Genomic DNA, 21,192 nt, shown 5'->3' on the forward strand with positions numbered 1-21,192 from the left:
AAATTGCTTCCAATGGATTTCCTTTGTCATCCTCGTAATGCTTACTTCCAAAGACTCGATCACATATAATTGTGATAATAGACAAATTGCTGATAGGTTAAGCACATAGCTGTAGGTGCATCAGTTTTACAAAAAATGATACCAACGTGAAAATATTTTAGAATTAGAGAACAAGGAATATGTAAAGATGAAGAGAGAGAAGAAAGCTGAGTATTAGAACAAAATATTTCTGAAGGAATTTGGAAAAGCACAAAAGGAAAATGTTTGACAAGGAAAGAGATCACAGAAATTATTTCGTTTGGCCGCCATTTATAAGATAGAAAAGACATTTCAATTAATACTCATTGACGATTCATGCCTCAATTAACAGCCCATGTACAAAACCCTGTATTCACATGTTACAGGAAACATAGCCTCAATAATAGAAAAATCTACTACACAGAAGGAAATATTAAGTGCTAACTATCATCAGATATCCAAGCTCAAGATCCAGAAAACGATTCAAAAAGGAATATAGCAAGATTACCTATGTCGTTTACTATGATCTTTAGCTATTTCTTTTACCTCATTTTTCTCATCTGACTTGTCATGGGACTTTGTCGGAATTTTAAATGGTGATGGAAGTCCAATCGTGTCTTGTGGAAGACAGCCAATTGGCGTGAATTCTACTTCAACATCACCTGTTGAATGGATCATCAGAAATGCAATACAACGTGGAAGCTTGAATCGTCTTGGGCCAGCACTGCCAGCTGCATGGTTTACATTTGAAAAATCGGAATAGGTCAGTTCACGAAATTAAAAAGAAATAACATAAGTCCGACAAAGTTGTCTTTTAACTTACGATTCACATACAAAACATTATTATGCCACCATACGCCAGGAACATGTGAGTGTCCAAACACCACGATATCAATACAGTTTGCAAGTACACGTTCTTCAAGTTCTTTCTTTGGAGGGAAACCACATATATGCCTATCAATAGTGCACAAACAAAGAATTACATCACCATTGTTTACAGCATATTTAAATATGCTTCTGAAAAATGTTGCAGTAGTTTGTAACTGTGTATACTTACTCAACTAGAATATTCTTCCCATGAATTGTTACACTTACAGAATGTGGCAAGTCTGTGTGTCTGCAAGATACAGAAAAATGTAAGATGATAACAATGGAGTTATAATTGATTTAGAGTGCTCACAGCATAATTAAGAAAAGGCTAAATTGGTTCTAGGAGCATGATAGGGAACTATGGCAAACACAATGTGGCTTTGCTAGTCGTCGTAGATTATTGGTGTATAAGGTATATACAAATTACAATAAATGACCATGTGGCAAGACTGCCCTGCGAATCCATCCTTTACATTAATGAAAAATCTAAAATTCCAAGCAACAGAGAGCACTTCAAAAACAAAATCAGCTTGAACTATGGTATATAGAATTCATTGACGGGATCACAGACAGAAAAAATTAGGAGGAAACATCTCATATCAAGAATAAATAATTAGCACAACATACATCTTACAAAAAGTCAAGGAGTAACTGAAGAAAGTAACAGTTTTAACAAGTTAAAAAGGCCACAAAAATAGTAGATCAAGAGACACCATCTAAGACAATCATGGTGTATAGATATCTTCACAGCTGAAATTTTTTAACTTAGCAAATAAATCGTTCACAAAGACATACACCTTTGAATGCTCTACAGAGAACAAGGAAAACACAAGGAATTGCAAACATTAAAAATCAATGAAGCTTCTACCGTAGTAAACTCAGGGAAAGGAAAGAAACAAAGAAGATGTAGCAGGCAAAAAAGGCATGAATTTGAGAAAAGCTACTAGTATGGATGAATTCCAAGTGTATACTTCAATGAGTTCTACAAAAAACTGCCAAATGAATGCAAGATAACTATCAACTTCAAGCATTTCAGGCCAATAACCTCTATACCCTTTCAACACCAAACGGAAAAAAAGCAATCTTTGCAATAAACGGTATAGAGTAGTAGTGATATCCAGGAAAACTTTAAGAAATAACCCTCAAAATTTTGCAGAAAATCTAAATCTCAAGGTTCGGCATTATTCAAGTGCTGAAATACTCTTCAACTGTAGATTGGAAGGCAAGAAAGTTCTGGAATCCAACAAAGTCAGCACCGATTGGTCGCCAAGATATGAAGTTTCACATCATAATGTGTCATATTTTTGTTGCCTTTGTCCTCTGTTTTACAATACAATACCCTAAACTTGTCAATTTACCTCTATAGTAATGTATACACCATCATATTAACACTGTTTAACATGGAAAAAGAATATAAGATAATTATCAATCATTATTTGGGCAAAATAAAACTTAAGAATAAAAATCCATGTATTTAATGTAGGTCATAGGGTGCTATAGAATCTGTCGCCCATGATGCAGCATTTTTATACCCTTGTCTCTGAAGCAAAAAGATTTCTGTGTGCTACTTTTGGGGCTACAGTTGGACCTGCACCCGTTGGTTTGGTGTTTGCAGTGGATGGAGAGTGAAAGGGGTAATAGAAGCAACAACTACTGTTGTAAACCCTTACAGTGGCATGGGTATTGCTGCATATGGTCAGACTTTAGCAAATGGGAGGAAAGGGAGCTATTTCCCCTCGCACGCCTAGCAAGGGAGCAGGAGCAAAAGTATCATGGTCTGTTGATGGGGATTGAGAAGGGATGGAGGAAGCGACTGCTGGAAGAAATATTAAAGGTCAAAAATATTCAGAAATTGTGGGTAGTAATAAGGGCCTTTTGGGGAAAGCATAGCATCAATGGTTCGGGAAAAAGCAATAATATTTTGCTAATGCAAGAGGTCCTCTTTTTGGCAGCTGGGAGATTACAGGAGGCCTGTTCAAATGACACAGAATATGCCATTATTTAAAATGGGATATAAAGTGACGAAGGAAGCAGACTATTATGAAGAAATAGGTGTAGTCTGTAGGTTTGGCAACCTATGCCCTACTTTGTCAAAGCTTGATAAATGGTTAACTCTAACCTAGAAACCCTTTCTGGAAGAATATTTATCTCTACGCATGGGGTTCTATAATCTCTTGCAAAGCTAAGGAGGATAACGTTTTTATTTTGGCCAAGGGACCATGATACTAGTGGAATGCATCTTTATTTGTCAAACTATGGTTACTCAATTTTAATCCAATGACTGAAAAAAAAATTCTTTTACCAGTATGGCTGTGGCAGCCCAATCTTCCATTGCACTTCTAGTTTGGCTCGCCTCTGGAAGTATATATAAAATCTCCAATCAAATTTGTGTCTATTTCTTATGAGGATCACTCACATCCTACTTTTGCACGTATAATGGTAGAATTGGATTTATGCCTTGCTCATCTAGTTGAAATCTGCCTGAAAGTAGGCAGTAGATCTCGAAACAACTACTTGATTATGGTGGGCTGCCAATCAGATGTAGAAAATGTTCTAGTCTTGGCCATTTATAAGATGCATGTCTAGGTTAGAAACAGGTACCCTGCTGGTCACAGATCCTGGTGGAAGTTATATCACGAGATCAAATTGTGAATCGCAAAGCTGATATATCTTCTCTAACCAATCAAATCAATTTTAGAGGGCATATAGGCTTTGGGAGCTACTTAGATGCCTCCTTTATTCCCAACAGAATATTTGTGCCTAGAACTGCAATCTGTTCAGTTTTATCAAAAGCCTTCTCCTTCTAACCAAAATTTAAAGGAAAAAATATTGACTTCATTCAAATCTTAAGCATGCTCAAGAAGCAAATTTCGCTGCATTTGAATGAACAGACCGCAAGTTTGAAACAAGAATAGTAAATACTATAGTTTTTCCCTTGGCAAGAGCATGGATTTGAGGCTTTTCATTTAGATTCTTCAGAGAAGGATTTTTCCTCTGTCGAAGAGGATGGGAGTTTAGATTTGGAGGATGTATCTCTCAAGTAAAGGGGGTTGGGAAACAGTTTCTAATCGAAAAGCTCATTTAAAAAAGAAACCATCTTCTCAAATGATTTTAAGATCACATAAGAAAAGCTGGAAAAAAATGTATTTTTTTCTTCTTTTGATGTGAATTGGTTTACAGCAATGGCTGCTTTAATGTATTCTCTTTTCAACGGACTGAACCCCAATTGAACCTGCAATTAATATAACCAAAAACAAAAAGAAAGTTGTGTAAATAAAGAGTTGAACCAAAGATAAAAATAATTTTCTTTAAATCAAATATTTTGTTATACATTCCTAATTCAATATAATAAAAAATGTCTAAGTTGCTGGTATAGGTATGGGCCAGTTACAGGTATGAGAACCTAGTATGTTGGTACGGGCAAAAAAAATTGCTCTTGGGTATGTCCGTACATATATACATGTACATACACACACACACACACACACACACACACACACACATATATATACACACACACAAAAATTAAAGAAATATACAAAATTGCAAAACTAAATAAATTTGATAGTATGCTACTTCATCATTGACCAATTCCAAATGCCAATTAGTGGTTGTTTTAGGGTGAATTGATGGTTAAAGCACCATTTTAGGGTTTTTTGTCCAAACAAGGGTTAAAATTTTGATTTTTTGAATTCATTGTGCATTTTTCTAAGTGCAAGTGTGTGGGTTTTCCTTAGGTATGCCCAGGTGTGCCTAGGGTACGTCTTGGGTATGTTGGAATGCGGCTAAGCTCCACATACAAAATGCACCTTTGGCCTAATTTGAAAAAATGGAAAACGCATTGGATTTTCGTGAAATTTCCAGCACTTGTTCTTCTGATCATCCTCTATACTGTAAATCGGAATCCACAGAAAAATAGGGGAAAAAGAGTGTTTTCACCAATCTGATTTTTTTTCCTTTTTTTGTCTTTAGTGCATTTTGTATGGAGCTTAGCTAGCACTGTTATGCAGTGGTTACGTGAGTGCACACCTGCAGCATACTTGGTGTGCCTAGGGAGTACCTTGGGAGCACCTAGCCATACCCATAATTGTGCGAACTTGGTGTGGGTGCATAGGGTAAGGGATACAAACCCGGTAACTTAGGAAAATGTATTCCTTGTAACCACCCATGGTGCCACTGACTAAAAAGATGAATAAACCACATACTTAATAAAACCCAAATTGAAATTTTCTTCTAAAAGTTTATAAGTAAACTACATTCATAAAAAGAAAGCAAATAATAAGAATCAACATGAATATATCCCTCAATACTCTCACAACAATTGCAAACTTCTACCATGGTACACCTAAATTTTCCTAACTTCACCAATCAATCAAAAACACTATAGACAAGTTACTAAATATGAAAGTTACATACGGCTCAAGAAATTACTTAGAAAAATGTATTCTTTGTAACAATCCATGGCACCACTAACTTAAAAGATGAATAAACCACATACTTGATAAAACCCAAATTAAAATTTTCTTCTAAAAATCTATAAGTAAACTATATTCATACAAAGAAAGCGAATAATAAGAATCAACATGAATATATCCCTCAATACTCTCACAACATTAGCAAACTTCTACCATGGTACACCTAAACTTTCCAAACTTCACCAATCAACCCAAAAGCCTATAGAAAAGTTACTAAACATGAAAGTTACATAAGGCTCAAGTAATTAAGTTACTGTATGTGAAAGTTTTTGATTAAGAGAAAACAAGTTTTGAAGTGGCGCTGAAACCCTATACAAAAGAGGACTAACGATTTAAAACATTACAGCCCATAAGTAGAAACATGACAAAACAGAACAAGGCCAGCCAGAAAACAAAAAGTCAGCCAAGAAAAGATAACACCCAAAGCACAGGATGTGACAAACCAAAAAGCACAAAAAGCACAAACACCAGAATATACAGGCCAGCTAGCCCAAATTCTTTAGAAACTCAGCAACCTCCAGCTCGAGCTTATCCATCCTCTCAGCCACCTGCTTGATATGCTTGATCTCTACAGTAGCAGCAGAAGCCATCTTCCTAGTGCTGGATCTGTTTCTCTTTCCCGGACCTGCCTGGCTATCAGCATGCTCCTCCTTATCATCTGAGATCTTGATAATGGCCTTATCCTTGAAGGTTCCCTCCAGCTTGCTAATGAGGATTTTAATATGCTCATTTGAGGCTCTCAAGATCTTAGAGCTCTAATCAACGATGTCTTTGAGGGTATTCTCAATGCTAGAAACCCTGCCATCCAAGTCTAAGACTTTGGCCTCCATCTTGGAAAGAGTAGCAATATTCATCACAAAACCCGTATCCACGTTGGCTCCCTCAATGACATCATTCTCCGTCACATTATTAAATCTAGTCTCAAGGGCATTCATCCTACCATTGATCTCATTAATCTCATGGAATAGCCACTTAATGGACGTAAAATTTTCCAATAGACTGATCCTAGCAATGTGAAGAACATCCATTTGTAACTCTTTGCTAGAGTCACTCGGCACCAACATAGAAGGATCAATAAGTTGCCTAAGATCAACATCACCAATCTCCTCACCCCTAACAGCCAGGTTCATCTTCTCTCTAGCAATTCCCAGCTTCACTGTACTAATATTAATATTCTTCCCAGTTTTCTTCACCATGGGGGGGATCCCTAATAATAGGGGAGAGGGAGGGGTTATCCATAGTAGGCTCCTGGGAAGGCTCCAAGGAGTCTCTTTGGCGACCTTACCCTCTCTGCTAGGAGTCTTTGACAAAACCTTCTTATGTTTTTTGTTCTTCATGGCAAAGGAAGGAGATCCCATTTTCTTTATGTGGTTGTCCTGCTCTTCTCTATCTGTCTCCATGTCCTCCTCATCTTCACTGTAATCCTCATCAGAGGAAATAACCACTTTGGTGATCTTGCGTTTTTAACCCCCTCCTTGACATTCTTCAGGGGGATGCTTGGAAGAGGATCCCTTGCCTTTTTCTTTGGTGGTAGTGGCCTCAAAGTCTTCCGAATGCATGCCTTCACCATCCTCCATCTTTGGAAAATCTTGTTAGGAATCAGAGTCTTCATAATCTCCCTTAGACTCCACCTTTTCCTCAATAGATTTCCCTACAAAATGAACCTTAATGTATTCATAAATAAAGAGAATGAGGCCATCATGCAAAGGAGGGTTTGTAACCACCCTTTCTCTAATCCCATTGATGTTGGTATTGATAGAAGTGTACAGATAAAAGGGAATGGAGATTTTGATAGCATGTCTGAAATGGTTCAACAAGACAAAGTGATGGGTGCAGATACAAAAAAATCTCCTATCTAGAGTGATATAATAAACAATAATTCTCAGCACGAACCCTCAGATCTTTTTTATAGAACTAAGAGGACAATATGTCTTATCGTTCTTAATCAAAGCATCCCACTCCTCTTCATCCTTAAGGAAGTCCTCAACAACACTATTAGAGATCTTCCCATCTCTGTAAAACTTCTTCCTAACAATAGGAATTCCAATGACTTGGTATATGATCTCTTCTATTACTGTGACACTTCTCCAAAAATTATTCAAGGTCCCTTCAATCTAGCTCTTGACGGAAAGCTTAGTACCATCAGGGTTAACACCATGCAATTTCTCCACGAATGGCATTAGACCACCATCATGCAAGATCTCTCACACCCTGGTTCTCCTCGTCCATTTCTCGAAATTATTTGGCTCCCTACATCTTTGTTGTCCACCCATACTCTTATTGTGCAAAACACACACCAAAAAACCGAACAAACAACAAATAAAGCACTTGCCCAAATTAAATTGGCTAAGAAGGAAAAAATAAGAGACGGTGCTCAAAATCACCCATAAAATGTGTGGGAAAAAGGGGAAATCATTACACCACTTTCCTTGCAATCCTTTGAATGTCTCGTAATCAATAAACCATCAACTCGAGGTACCATTGACATCATTTGAAATAAATCCCTCTTTGCCATTTACTAAATCATAATTAATATTTGATATGACCTTCGTAGGGAGGGCCAATTCACCTTGCCAGCACATCCTCTAATTAAGTCTCACTGCCGCCTTGGCAATAGAGTTAGCGGTCTTGTTGGACTCTTGATAAACACGAGAGATAAAATAATTCTCCATGGTATTAAGGATACTTTTTGTCACTTGGATTATATTATCAATAGTCCAAGACAATTTAGAAATCCCCTTTAAACAGTTGATGATATTATTTGAGTCGCCCTTCAACCATAGATTAAATATACCCATGTCCTTAGCCATGCTAGTAGCTTAAAAAGCCGTCATCGCCTCCACATAGTGGTTCGTCTTCTTTCCCAAGGGAAGTGCCACTACAGCAAGGCATCAACTAAAGTGATCTCTCAACTTTCCCCCACACCTAGCCAGCCCAAAGTTTCCCTTAGTTGCCCCATCAAAATTCGCTTTGCACCAATTCAATAGAGGAAAGAGCCACCTGCTTTCCCTTCTACTGCAATTAACAGGATTAGTAATATGCACAAACTCAATGACCAAATTTAGGTTAGAGAATTCACCACCAAAACAATTTAGGTTTTCCAAGATAGCATTTTCAATCTTGAAGACTGCCTTAGGAGAAGAGGACCTATCTCTAAAAATCATGTTGTGTTCTTTCCAAATTCCCCAAAGAATGTGAGATAGAGACAGGGGCCAAAACTGGGTGAAAACCTTAGAAGGGTGGAAAGGAAGGGACCACTAAACGAAGCACTCAGGCAGGTTTGGGGGGAGGACCCAGGGAAGGTTGAGTTTACCAAAGAAGAGAGACCAAATTTCTCTAGAGAAAGGACAATGAATGAGAAGATGATTGGCCAATTCTTCATTAGCACAATAGAGGATGCACATATTTGGGAGATAAATCCCCTCTTATAAATATTATCCACACTAAGAACTCTATTCTGAAGAAGGATCCAAAAAAAGATGTTCAGTATTGGAATAAGACTAGGTAAGGGGGAGGATCGGGGACAATAGAAGAGAGATAGTAGGATGAGGCCACAGTAAAGGATCCAAACATCCAGACAGCACAAACAAGGGTGTCTGGCCTATCAACAATGACAATAGAAGAAAGAATAGTCATCAAGGATGCAAGTTGGGGAGAAATCTCACATAAGTTCAACCAAGCATCTCCATTACAGTAATTAGCAACCAAGCTACCAAATTAGGCCAAGAAGATGTCTTTCCACTCACTAAAGTCCTCATGATCAACCAACTTCCCAATAGGAAACCAATTGTCATCCCAGAATTTGATTATCATCCTATTACCAACCTTCCATTTAATATCCATCGAAGCAGTAATTCAAGCCTTCGGAATACTATTCCAAATGGAAGAATTGTGCAGAATATGGTTTGAAAACAAGGAGTCCTAAAAGGTCGTGATACTATAGAGATACTTAACAGGCAAGGATGTCTCTCCATTCTACCTTGTTATGAAAAATTCTCCAAACCTACTTGGCCATCAAAGCTTGATTAAAGGCTTTTATCTTTCTTATACCCAAGTCACCCCTATTTTTAGGAACATAGACCTTATCCCATGAAATAAATAAGAGGGTTTTTTTTAAGTTCTTCAGCTCCCAACCATAAGAAACTCTTTTGAATCCTTTCAATAGCCTCCACATATTTAGAGGTATTAGAGAAAAGACAAAGAGCATAAGTAGGAAGATTCTGAAGAGTGGACTTAAGAAGTTGGAGCTTATCAACTTGACTTAGCAGCACTCCTTTCCACCCAACCAAGTTCTTATTAAATTTATCACTCAAGCTGCTCCAGAAAGAGTCAGGGGATTTCAACCAAAGAGGAAGACCCAAATAAGTCGCCAGAAGGTCTGCTATATTACATCTCAATATATCAGCAATTCGACATTGTCTGTCAAGGGGAGTGTTAATAAAATACAAAGACTAGGAGCATAAGTAGGCAAATTTTGAAGAGAGGACTTAAGAAGTTGGAGCTTACCAACTTGACTTAGCAGCACTCCTTCCCACCCAACCAAGCTGGTCCAAAAGGACTGAGGGGCTTTTAACGAAAGAGGAAGACCCAAATAAGTTGTTGGAAGTCTCCTATATTACAACCCAATTAATCAGCAATACAATGTTGTCTGTCAAGGGGGGTGTTAATAAAATACAAAGAGCTCTTGTCCCAATTAATCAACTATCCTGTAGCATTACTCTAGCAATTGAGCAGCTCGTTTATGTTCTTAGCCTCCATAGTATCATCAACAAATTTTTGGTGAGAAAAGGTAAGACTGGCAAAGGTTGACTTAATCCCCACCAAACTCTTAGAGGCAATACTAGCAGATATCAACCTCCCAAGGCAATCAGCAACAATAATAAAGAGGACAAGAAATAAAGGATTGCCCTACCTCAAACCCCTGGTGGGTTTCAAAAAGAAAGAAGGGGAATCATTGACAATAACTGCCATGGAAGCAAAAGAAAGCAAATGAGATATCAGCTTACAAGTCTTATGATCAAAGTCGAAAGCTTCTAACACCTTAGACAAAAACCCTATAAGCCTTAGACAAATCTAGCTGAAGAAGAAAGCATGATTTGATGAAGATTCAAGGGAATGAATCACTTCATGGACCAAAATGATGGAATCAAGAATCTGCCTTCCAAGGACAAAACCAGACTACTAGTGAGAGATAATTGAAGGGAGCACAGCAAGAAGCCTAAGGGTAAGCACCTTCGAGATAATCTTATAAAATGAATTGCATAGGCTGATGGGACGGGACTTATCCATAGAGCCAGCCCCAGCCACCATCAGAATGAGCACAAGGAACATCGTATTAATTTCTTTTAGAAGACTTTTGGACCCAAAGAATTCTTGAACCACTTTGATGACATCTGTCTTCACAATATCTCTGCTTATAATTGAACAAATATTACTGAGAAGCCTCTCTAGATCCTTATATGAAAGTTTAGAGTCAGCGGACAGTTAGTCAAAGAAAATCCTTATAGCCTCTGAATTAATTTCTTCTTCATCCCAAATAGTATTATCATTCTTAACCAATCTAGATATTATATTGGCACCACGATGCTTGAGAGCAGTGAGATGAAAGAATCTAGTATTTCTATCTTCCTCCTTAAGCCATAAGGATCTTGACCTTTGTTTCCAAAAACTTCCTCAGATATAACATCATGATATTTTGACAAGATATCTTTCTCTTTAGAGAGACACTCTGTACAATATCCCAACTGTTGAATTTCACCTTGAATCTGATTCATATCCAAGAGAATGGCAGCTTTAGATTCAAAGATATTGTCAAAATCAGTTTTATTCCAATGCTTGATTTTATTCTTAACATTTTTCAACTTCTTGGCAACTCTAAACATCGTTGTACTGTCATTTTTGATATTCTACCATTCCTATATATTGTTCTTTAAAGTCGAGTGACCAAGCCACATATCTCAAATCTAAACAAAAAGTTCTTTCAGTCCAAATGATCCAATATCAGAGAAATAGGAGAGTGGTCATTTCCAACTCTAGCCAAAGCCAAAAGAGAACATTTGAAAAAGGAAAGAAAACCAAATGAAATCAGGGCCATATCCAGTCTCACCTGAATACACTCCTCTCCCATTCTCCTATTAGACCAGGTAAATTCAGTGCCTTGCAAATCCACATCAATAAGAGCAAGATCATTGATAAAGCTCATGTGATCCAACCTGCTATCTAGGTCGGTAGCAAAGCCACTCCATTTCTTCGATTCTCCGCTTCTCTGAGAGGAGTATTAATATCCCCCATTACAATCCATCTATTACAAGACAAAGAAGCATAAATATACTTAGTTCTTTCCCAATATTTAAATCTTCCCCTTTTCAAATTTGGAGCATACACATTAGTAATAGTCCAGTTATCACCATCCTTGAAATTAGTAAAATTAACAAACGTAATATTACTTGCTTCATACAGAACTTCACCTTTACTTTTAGAAGCATTCCACAGAACAGAAAGGCCCCTAGAGGCACCATCCAAACTGGACCCAGCCACCGAAAAAATCTTAAACACTTTCAAACATTTCATTCTTTCCTTAGTCGCTTTGGTTTCTTGAATCAACACAATATCTAGCCTATGATCTCTAATTAGGTTTCTCAACACAGTCCATTGAGACCATGAATATTCCATGATATGACTTTCATTTTTTCTTAAGAGAGCATACTTCCAGAATGATCAATTGAGTACCATCCGCAATATTCTTACTTCCTTCATCTCTAATAGAACTGGCTTTCAGTTTTCCTGGCATTTTCGGTTTAGCTCCAACATCCACCTTGATCTTACTCCTAGTGGCCACCTGAGAAGAGATAGTCGGTGAAGCCTCCCTGTTATTCTTCTTTTTTTTACTTCTTCCTGGATGTGTTCTCTCCTTCCTCCTCTGTAGAAATCTCTGAACCTTCATATTGGTCTAATAAGTATTCTATGTTTTCTTTCCCTCCAATGAATCACAGACGACGTCCGCAGATCCCTCTAAGGTATTGCATTGCTCTAATGACCCCAAAATGAGTACTTGATAAAAACCATACACACACACACGTGTGTGTGTGTGTGTATTTAATTTCCTAAATAAATAGTAAATAAAAGTAATCTTCTTTTAAAGATGCCTTTGCACAAATAATTAAATTGATATAGATTATATTGAAATATTATTATATCAAATTATTACAATAGAATAAATAGTTAAGTTGATAAGACAAATAGATTATGTTAAAAAACTATTATAAATAAAGAAAGTATCTAATAGATAAATTAACCATATTTACCATATCAATTACTATGAACTAAATATATAAGAATCTAAATATTACTCCAAGGATCGCATAACCAAAGTCATGGCCAAGGGACATGACTTGGTCCAAATCATATTAATTATACAAGGTTGAGTGTACATAAATCATCATCACAGAAAAAAGACATACTACTTTCAGAAACAAAGGGAACCAATCGAAGCGATACACAAAGATGAAGGAAACAGTATGATAAATAATCAACTCAGATTTGCATTTGCCAATCAAAAGTACGACTAAGTTCTACGTAGGGAGTCCATACTGTAATTAATTATTGGAAACATATACACAAGCACAAACAGAATAAAAGGAGCGAACACACATGTGGACAACTAGACATCCAGTGAGCATCATAGTCAAGCAATCATAGCAGGAGTATTGCACAAAGATAGTGAGCAGTCACAGACAAGAAAATAATAGACCATATCACCATTCACACTGCTTACAAGGAGATCACTGGAATTGTGAAGGGAAGGACAACTAGATGGTGAGGAACAATAAGGGATACCAGCATTGAGTATTGAAGTCAAAATGAGCTGAACGCAAGCACCAATAAGTAATTAGACGTCAACCCCACACCAATTATTAGAGTTGCAAACATACCATTGATGTCAGTTTTGTACCACCACTACATAACATATAGGAATTGAATACTTGATACGGAATATCAAACACTCAACCCTCTCTTGAAAAGTAAATACTTATGAAGAACATGAGAAAAACTCCAAGGTTCCTTACATCTGTGGATAATAACTCGGTTAGATTTATGTGATTTGTTGGTTAATCACGTAGGCAAGCTTACGTTGCTCTTTCAAGGATGTCGAACTTTCGCGTTGATGATGATGGAACCTAGCTTTGTAACGTATACTAGTGTCAAATAGTGTTGATGGCGATGATGATGAAGGGTGCGTGTTCAAATGACTTATACCTTTGATGATATTTCTAATTTTCAAAGTTGTTCCAAGAATGAAATCCAACTACTAAACTACTTGCTATTTTACCTCTACTCCTAACGAATGGAAAGATTAGCAAATGGACGAGGATCAAATCTGATGAAAGCTTACCAGCGGCTCTACCTCCATAGATGCAATGATTCAAGAGAAAAAACACTAGATTACCATGCAAGGCTTCCTAACAAGCCGTTGGGATGCTAGTGGCCTAGTTTATAGATCCCTATCAAACATCCACTAATATCACCATACAACTAACCATCTATTCTTACTCTTGCTTAACAACTTTCTTGAAATAAAATCTACTTTAATGATTTCAATGGAATTTAACTCTAACTATTGGAAGTAGAAACCATGCAATAACACCAAGTGTCCCTAATCACCATGCAAGTCACAACAATGATAAGAAAAACAATTTTAGTATTATCTTAAGCAACAATTTTCTTCAGCCCTAATTAACTTTCTATTGGAAGTAAAAACCATGAAATAACACCAAGTGTTCTTAATCACCATGCAAGACACAACAATGATAAGAGAAGCAATTTTGGTATTATCTTAAGCAACAATTTTCTTCAACCCTTTACAAGTGAGAGCAAATGGCCTTATGTAGGGGCCAAATTACAACCAACGGTAGAGATTAAGAGGCAAAATCAACGATCCAGATCGAATCCCAGAAACCCTAATTAGGGTTGCCACCCCATTGACCAATGAGAAGATGTCACCTCATCAATGGACCAATGAAAAAAAGGAAAAGTGGCAACCAATGAGAAGGCACCAAAATGGTGGCCAATCAAAATCAGACACCTATCCTACCCAAAAGAAAGGAGAATTCTCCACTTGGGCTTACATCAAATGATCTTCTATTATAATTCTACCCTTTTCTTTCATCTTCTTAGCCAAGGCAATGAACTTGGCTAGCCTATTGTTAATTTCCTTCATGGGAGGGCAAGGCGTGTGCTTCATCTTGAGCTCATCTAAATTCATCATATTGCTTCCTGCTTGCAGTGTCTTCTTGTGACCCTTCTCATATTCCTTCGCATATCTAATAAAGGCAATGAGGGAGGCAAGGGTGCCCAAATGCTTCTTCTTGATGGCAACCTTCCCCAACTCATCCAATCTCGATCCAAACTCTATCTCATTAACGTTCCCCTCTCGATATCTTCAAAATCAAGTGCAACCCCAACATCGCTCAACATGGTTGAAATGGAAGTGTCAACACCTGGGCTATGTTGTGCAATCTCATTCCGTATTTGTTCAAGTATCCTCAATCTAATGGTCAAGGCAACATACAAGAGTCCGCCGTACTCATTCCTCCTTCGTCCACCAACTTGGTTCTTTACAAATATCTCTCTAGTAGCCCAATAAATGCTCGTAACCTGGGAACAGCTAAGTCCTTGACTAGAAGGAAATCCTTCCACTCCCCTTCAAATGTTTTGAATTTGTCTCTAATAGCCACCAATGACCTGAATGTCGAGATAAAGGAAGGTAAGAAACTTCGCCCATCTTGAATTATATCACTGATCCAATCCTTGATTTCGTGTAGCTGAGCCAATATCTCTTCTATGTTGTTCCCACTGTCTTGCGGAAGGGCTACCTGATGCAACTGTTGAATAGGATGGCAATCTCTCCAATACTTGTTTTCGGCCTCCAACTTTACAATCCTCTCGTTTGTCTTCCTCAACCTTTCTCTAATTAAAACCATGCCTTCCTAGATCTCCTTACATTCCATGTCATCTGTGATTCTTCCCAAGTTATACTCTACCATCTCATATTCCTGGGCTCCAATCTCATCCATTGCCTTGCTAACCTTTGGTATAGCAATCTAAACTTTTCGATGACCCTCATCATTGCTCCTGATTACCTTTGACATTGTTTTTGCAATTTGTTTATGTTTTTCACTATCTTCCTTTTCCACTAACCCTTGAATATCTTGAATTGTTCGGACAGTCACCACCTCACCTCTTGGCATAAGCATTTGTCTTCAACATAGCGGTGCAGTGCATGTCCCCAAATCTGGATTCAATTCGACTAGCAAAGCATCACCAACAGCCTTAGGCACTTGGCTTACTTCCTCAATATCAATTGGCCTATCCTCTTCTTCACTAGTGACTATCAAACCATTTCCATGTTGGTTCTCCGAGAGAGAAGAGTATTCGGTACTGTTGCTGTAACCACTTGATTCTAAATCAGAGCTCACCTCTACCAAGAGCCTTTGTCCACTTGTATTAACCTCTTAGCTCCTAGCCTCAATTATACTCTCCCTTGACGGCGCTGCATTCTGTCTCTTTGTTGGAGGCTCCTAATGTTTTTTACTTTTCTCAACCTCCAAATTTCTCTTCTTGCTCTTAACTACTCTTTATTGCTGGCTATTGCCGCCACCTTTCTATCCGACTGACTCCACTGGACCTTCTTCCTCCGGTTTCATCTTCTCATAAGTAAGGCATATCTTCCGACTTTGTAATTGCCTTAACTTCTCATTGTACCATGACTCAGTGTGTAGATCAACTATCCTTGTAACTGCCTCTAAGGAAGGATCCTAATGATCATCCCAATCCATTGGACCCAACTCTGTTCCATCCACTATATCATAATCCTCTCTTAGCACATTTTCATCATCTTCTAATTGATCAGGAATATTAAGGCCTCCCTGTCTAACTGCCCTCATCATGCCCACTGACAATCTTGAGAAAGCTAGCTTCCTTACATGAAAGTCATCTTGTGCATTGGCCCAAAAATCTTCTATAGTAGGAATATGTTTGAATGTGTTTTCGTGAGATGTCTTGATAAGACCATTAGGATCAAATCCTTGTCTTGCTCTATACCATCCTAAATGATACGATTCTAACTCCCCCTCCGCAGCTACAAAGGCGATAGGATTGGGGCAAGTATCATTGCCTATTCCAAATGAGAAGGTAATCCCTGTCTCACCTTTAAGTTTCATCATCTTATCATAATGCTCAAGTTGCCTAGCCAACTCCATCAAAACTATCTTGTCGAGTGGGTACCTTGGAAGTCTCTTAGGACAAACTGTACTTCCTACCACTAATATATGTGAATTGCGGAAATTGGATGAACCAACTCCCGTACTTCTTTTGTTTCCGCTTCAATGAGAGCCTCCTAGCAATTGTCCCTTGTAATATCCTTACCGTCTTCATGGCAAAGGCGTCATAAAACATCTTATAATCTTTGGTGTTGTGCAAATGAAGCTATGGATAGCACTCATGCACCAAACATTGCCCCAGCCCATTGCCAATTACTCCTAAGGTCTTAAGTCTAGGATTTTCGTATAGTCTCACAATCAGATAGAAAAGATAGGATCCCATGTAGAATTGCTTTTGATTTTGCACTATCCTAAGTTGCAACTCTAAATTTTCACTTATAATTCTAGCCCAATCAAATTTTCTCTTTCCAGTTTTAATTTCATCAATAAAATAGTACATCCAGTTCTCAAATTGCATACCTTGAGCCACACCCATGATCCGGTTGAGAAGCACAATAAGGTCGCCATACTCTGATTTGAAATTTAATTGGGTGAGCTTTGACGACTTGGTAACTCCCTTCTTGCCTTTGTGTAACCAATTCTGCCCTAGATGTATGAAGTAGGCCTTCTAATTATCCTGAAAGAACTTGGTTGCCTGATCCATCATTACCGCTATCATGCCTTTCAACTATACCATGTTCATTGTGTCAATTGTTGGTGTCTCTTACTCGCCTCACTTTCGAGAAGAAGGTGGTCTTAGGCATCATGTCTTTTCTTTTTTGGTATTTGTTCCCTTTGCGTTCTTGCTTGCACTAGCATCTACCTTCCTAAACACTTATTTCTGCCCCTTCGTTTTAAATGATATGGACTATACTTATCAATCTCCAAACTTCTTACTATCGATGGAACCTAGCTTATGTTTTGCCTCTCCAAATCCTATCTCTACACTTATCAATCTCCAAACTTCAATCTTAGGGGTGGGACTACCACTTATTTCTGCCTCTTCATTACCTTAGGATGGACTACACTTATATCTCCCAACTTCAATCCTAGGGTGGTCTAACTTATTTCTGCCTCTCCAAATGTCCTATCATGAAATCTACACTTATATCTCCCAACTTCAGCCTATCAATAGAAATGATGAAGTAGTGGATGAATAGTGCAAGAAGAATATAAGGGAAACAAACCAAGCAAGAATAAGGAATAAAATCCGCCTTTAAAACCAATCTTCACCTCTAAAAATGAATGAGAATCTTACATTAAATCTGCCTTCAGCCTACACTCGAGCTTTTTGAAATTCAGATCTGATCTCAAAAATTTCAGTCCTCCAAAATGTGATGCCCTAGCAAATGAATTACTTTCAAAAATCTGCCCCTTTCACCAAAATTCGACCTCCTTGCCAAAATCGTCCAATTTGAAGGAAAATCGCTGCCCTAGGGCAGAAAAGTTTGCTCCAAATCAGAATTTCAACCCTCTAAATTTGCCCACAATTGCAAAAAAATCAGATCTCAAATCACCTTGCCTCTCCACCAAATAAAATCACCATAGCTGGAGGAAAAAAATCGCTGCCTTTGGAGGAAAACCAAACCCCAAAATTGTTGTCAATCTTGCAAAAATCAAACCTCCAAATTCACCTTAGGGCAGAAATCACCCATCTCCAAGGAAGAAATCACTGCTCAAAAAATGAAAATTAGACTTTCAAAAATCACTGCCAAGGAGAAAATTGCCCAATTGGAGGAAAAATCGCTCAACCTCGCAAAGGAAGATGGGAGTGGATGAGAAATAAGAGGGGGGAAGTCCCGTCTTATATCCTCCTATTGACCTCCAAAGTGGGCCGACCTGCCTGGAAGGAAACAAAATTTAAGTTAATCCCCCAAAGATGGCCCAGATTTAAATAAAACATGAAAATAACTGAGCCTCATAGCGAAATTGGCCCATTTAATTACTAGTTTGATCCAGAATTGCAAAATAGAAACAAGGTAAGCCTAGGAGATGTCAAAATTTTCATTTAACAACATTTTGGCAATTAAAATGTCACTAAAATCGAATCTAGCAAGCCAAAATCAATTTTCAGTTCCAAATTACCAATTTCCTTTAACATTTCTAAAATCCTCTAGGCAAAACTTCAACCAAATTAATGAGATTTTGCAATTTAATCCAATTTCAATTTCACAATACAATTTCAATTTTTTAACACAATAAATCATTTTCCTGGCAATCGAAATTTAAACTCTAAATTCGATTTCACTATCAAAATTTCTTTTCACCGAAGAATTTTCAAGATTTCCAAAACAACTAAGTCCACAAATTCATTTTGAAAATGCTCAAGCTTACACAATTATATCAAATTTTCAAAAATCCACCTAAGCCCAAAATTTGCAAATTTGTCCTACTAGATATCGTTTTAACCATTGAAAAGAATGTTGTTGTTGAAACCTATTTGGCCTAAGGACAAAATTACATGTTCCAAAAAATCAAGCTTCGCACCGGGTGAAAACAAACCAAATCCCCTCCTGGAGACCAAGACGTCCAAGGTGTAAAATCTCCAATTCAATAACCTCTGGACAACTCCAAATTTTTCTGAGGCAACCAAAAAATTCCAAACAACTCCCAAAATTGCCAAGGCTTGCCCCAAAAAAGGGGCCCTCAAAAATTTTGGGGCGATGGTGTGAAAACCTCACAACACATACCTATAGAACATTGAATAAATAGACAAATGAAGCTAGTAAGGGATATAATATAAGTATCACAAATCACCCTTAATTCACAATTGAAGAAAATTAAAGATTGGTAAAAATAGTGGATAGAGAATTAAACAACTTAAGGAGCATAAAATTGTCACTATAAGGTATGTGAACTTAACACTAACAAAGAGAATTTTGTAATCATTGAATACATAAGAGGAGAACCCTATGGTTCTCATAAAGACCAAGCAAACACTTGGTAGAGAGCATCCATTTTTTATACCGAATTTCTCTTGGAACAAGAGCTTAGAGATAGAGGACATTCTAGACTGAATGTTGGATTCCAAATAGGAATTCTAGGGGAGAGATTTGTAGAGAAGCAATCAAAGGCAATATATATTGCAATGGTCAATCATATGCATATGTTAGAGATAAGAGACTTGGTTAGCGATGGGATCTCTACCAAGTAGTAATGAGTATAATCAAAGATCCTAGAGGCCTTAGGAAGGGTGCTCTTCATATGACAATTACCTAATCAAAGATAAATTATCTTAGAGGGTTAGGTAATTTGAGAAGAGTCCCTTTCGAGGGATTAAGAGGGGTTAGTAAGGAATAGTATTTAGATTGATATTTAACTTGTTCCATATTTCTAACATGTTTTAATATATATTTTCCATAATGCACTAACGATTTGTTTCAGGTTCCAACTTTCATTCTGTAAGCTAAAAGATGGGACACTAAAGTGGCATCAGAGCATAATCTTGCCATCCTATGAGTGAAGGCTTATGCAAACTAACGAGAGGAGAGCAAAGAAAACTACAATGGACGACTTAGCAAATGAGATGAATCCTATATGAAGCAAACCAAAAAAACTATATTGAATCAAATGGAGAAGTCAAATCAGGCCCTCCTCCAAGCCTTACAGAACATGGGAATTTCAATCCATAATTTAAGAAGACAACCCAACCTAGGGAGAGAAACTAGTTCAATCCATTCTGAAAATAACAATATGACTTCAAACACCAACCTTCCCCAACCCACATTCTTATCTAGAGGAGTAAACCTAAGAGAGGAGGAAGGGGTAGAGCATCTCCTAACTAGCACTGAAGACATTGTAAGAGCATATGCAGCTCTAGAACCTCACATTACAAATCTAGTCTCATTTAGGGAATTTTGTGAGGATAAAAGAAGAGAGATGCCTAGAAGGCATATGACTAAAGAACTCAAATGCAAAGTAAGCAAGGTAGCAATTCCAATTTTTAAGGGATTAGGGGAAATTACAGCCCATCAATGGTTAGAAAACTAAACCCATTTTTTATTCTAAACCCCATGACAAAAGAAGACGCCCTCTAATTTACCATAATCCATCTCGGTGGAGTAGCACATGATTGGTGGACTCATGAACGTATCTCATTAGCGCATAAAGATGTAAAAACCTATGAAGAGTTCTCTCAAAAACTTATGAACAGATTTGATGAGAAGGATATTGAATGGTACTTTCAAGAGTTAACACATCTTAAGCAAATAGGAACATTGAATGAATATATTAAACAATTCCAAGAATTTTAATTCATGATTCCTAATCTCTTCCAAAAGAGACTCACAAGTATGTTCATAGATCTTAAAGAATCCACAAAAACCATGGTGAAACCCCATGAACCACAAAATCTAGAAGAAGCTATAAGAAAGGAAAAGATGGTTGAATCTAATAATAAAGAAAGAGTTCAAAATTTCACTTGTAAAACATTCCACCAAAATGAAGGAACAAGGACGGATACCCAAAATAAACCATGCTACTTGTCTAACAAACTATGGAGCACTAGACGTAGATATCAAAAAAGGGAAGAATTAATCCAAAATAATCTATGCTTCAAATGTAAGGAGCCC

The 21,192-nt window shown here is 37.5% G+C and overlaps 1 protein-coding gene across 3 annotated transcripts in view; it reads right to left on the bottom strand.

Annotated features, from left to right (window-relative positions):
- Positions 1-278: 278 nt before the first annotated feature.
- LOC149556535 (uncharacterized) overlaps positions 279-21,192 on the bottom strand; it is an 84,078-nt gene continuing 63,164 nt past the window's right edge. Inside the window, exons 3-6 of one of the 3 annotated variants that reach the window (XM_089830842.1) lie at positions 1,076-1,135; positions 842-972; positions 565-749; positions 279-385 (exon numbers count right to left, since the gene is read on the bottom strand). In XM_089830842.1, the coding sequence (XP_089686968.1) occupies positions 353-385; positions 565-749; positions 842-972; positions 1,076-1,135 (409 nt within the window). In that variant the 3' untranslated portion in view covers positions 279-352. Of the gene's footprint in view, positions 750-841; positions 973-1,075; positions 1,136-21,192 lie in introns of all 3 variants that reach the window. The other 2 variants (XM_089830840.1, XM_089830841.1) reach the window with 2 other exon arrangements.

This window comes from Cupressus sempervirens, chromosome 5, assembly GCF_028749045.1.
Source record: "Cupressus sempervirens isolate cs-2001-9-10 chromosome 5, ASM2874904v1, whole genome shotgun sequence".
NCBI classification, from domain to species: domain Eukaryota; kingdom Viridiplantae; phylum Streptophyta; class Pinopsida; order Cupressales; family Cupressaceae; genus Cupressus; species Cupressus sempervirens.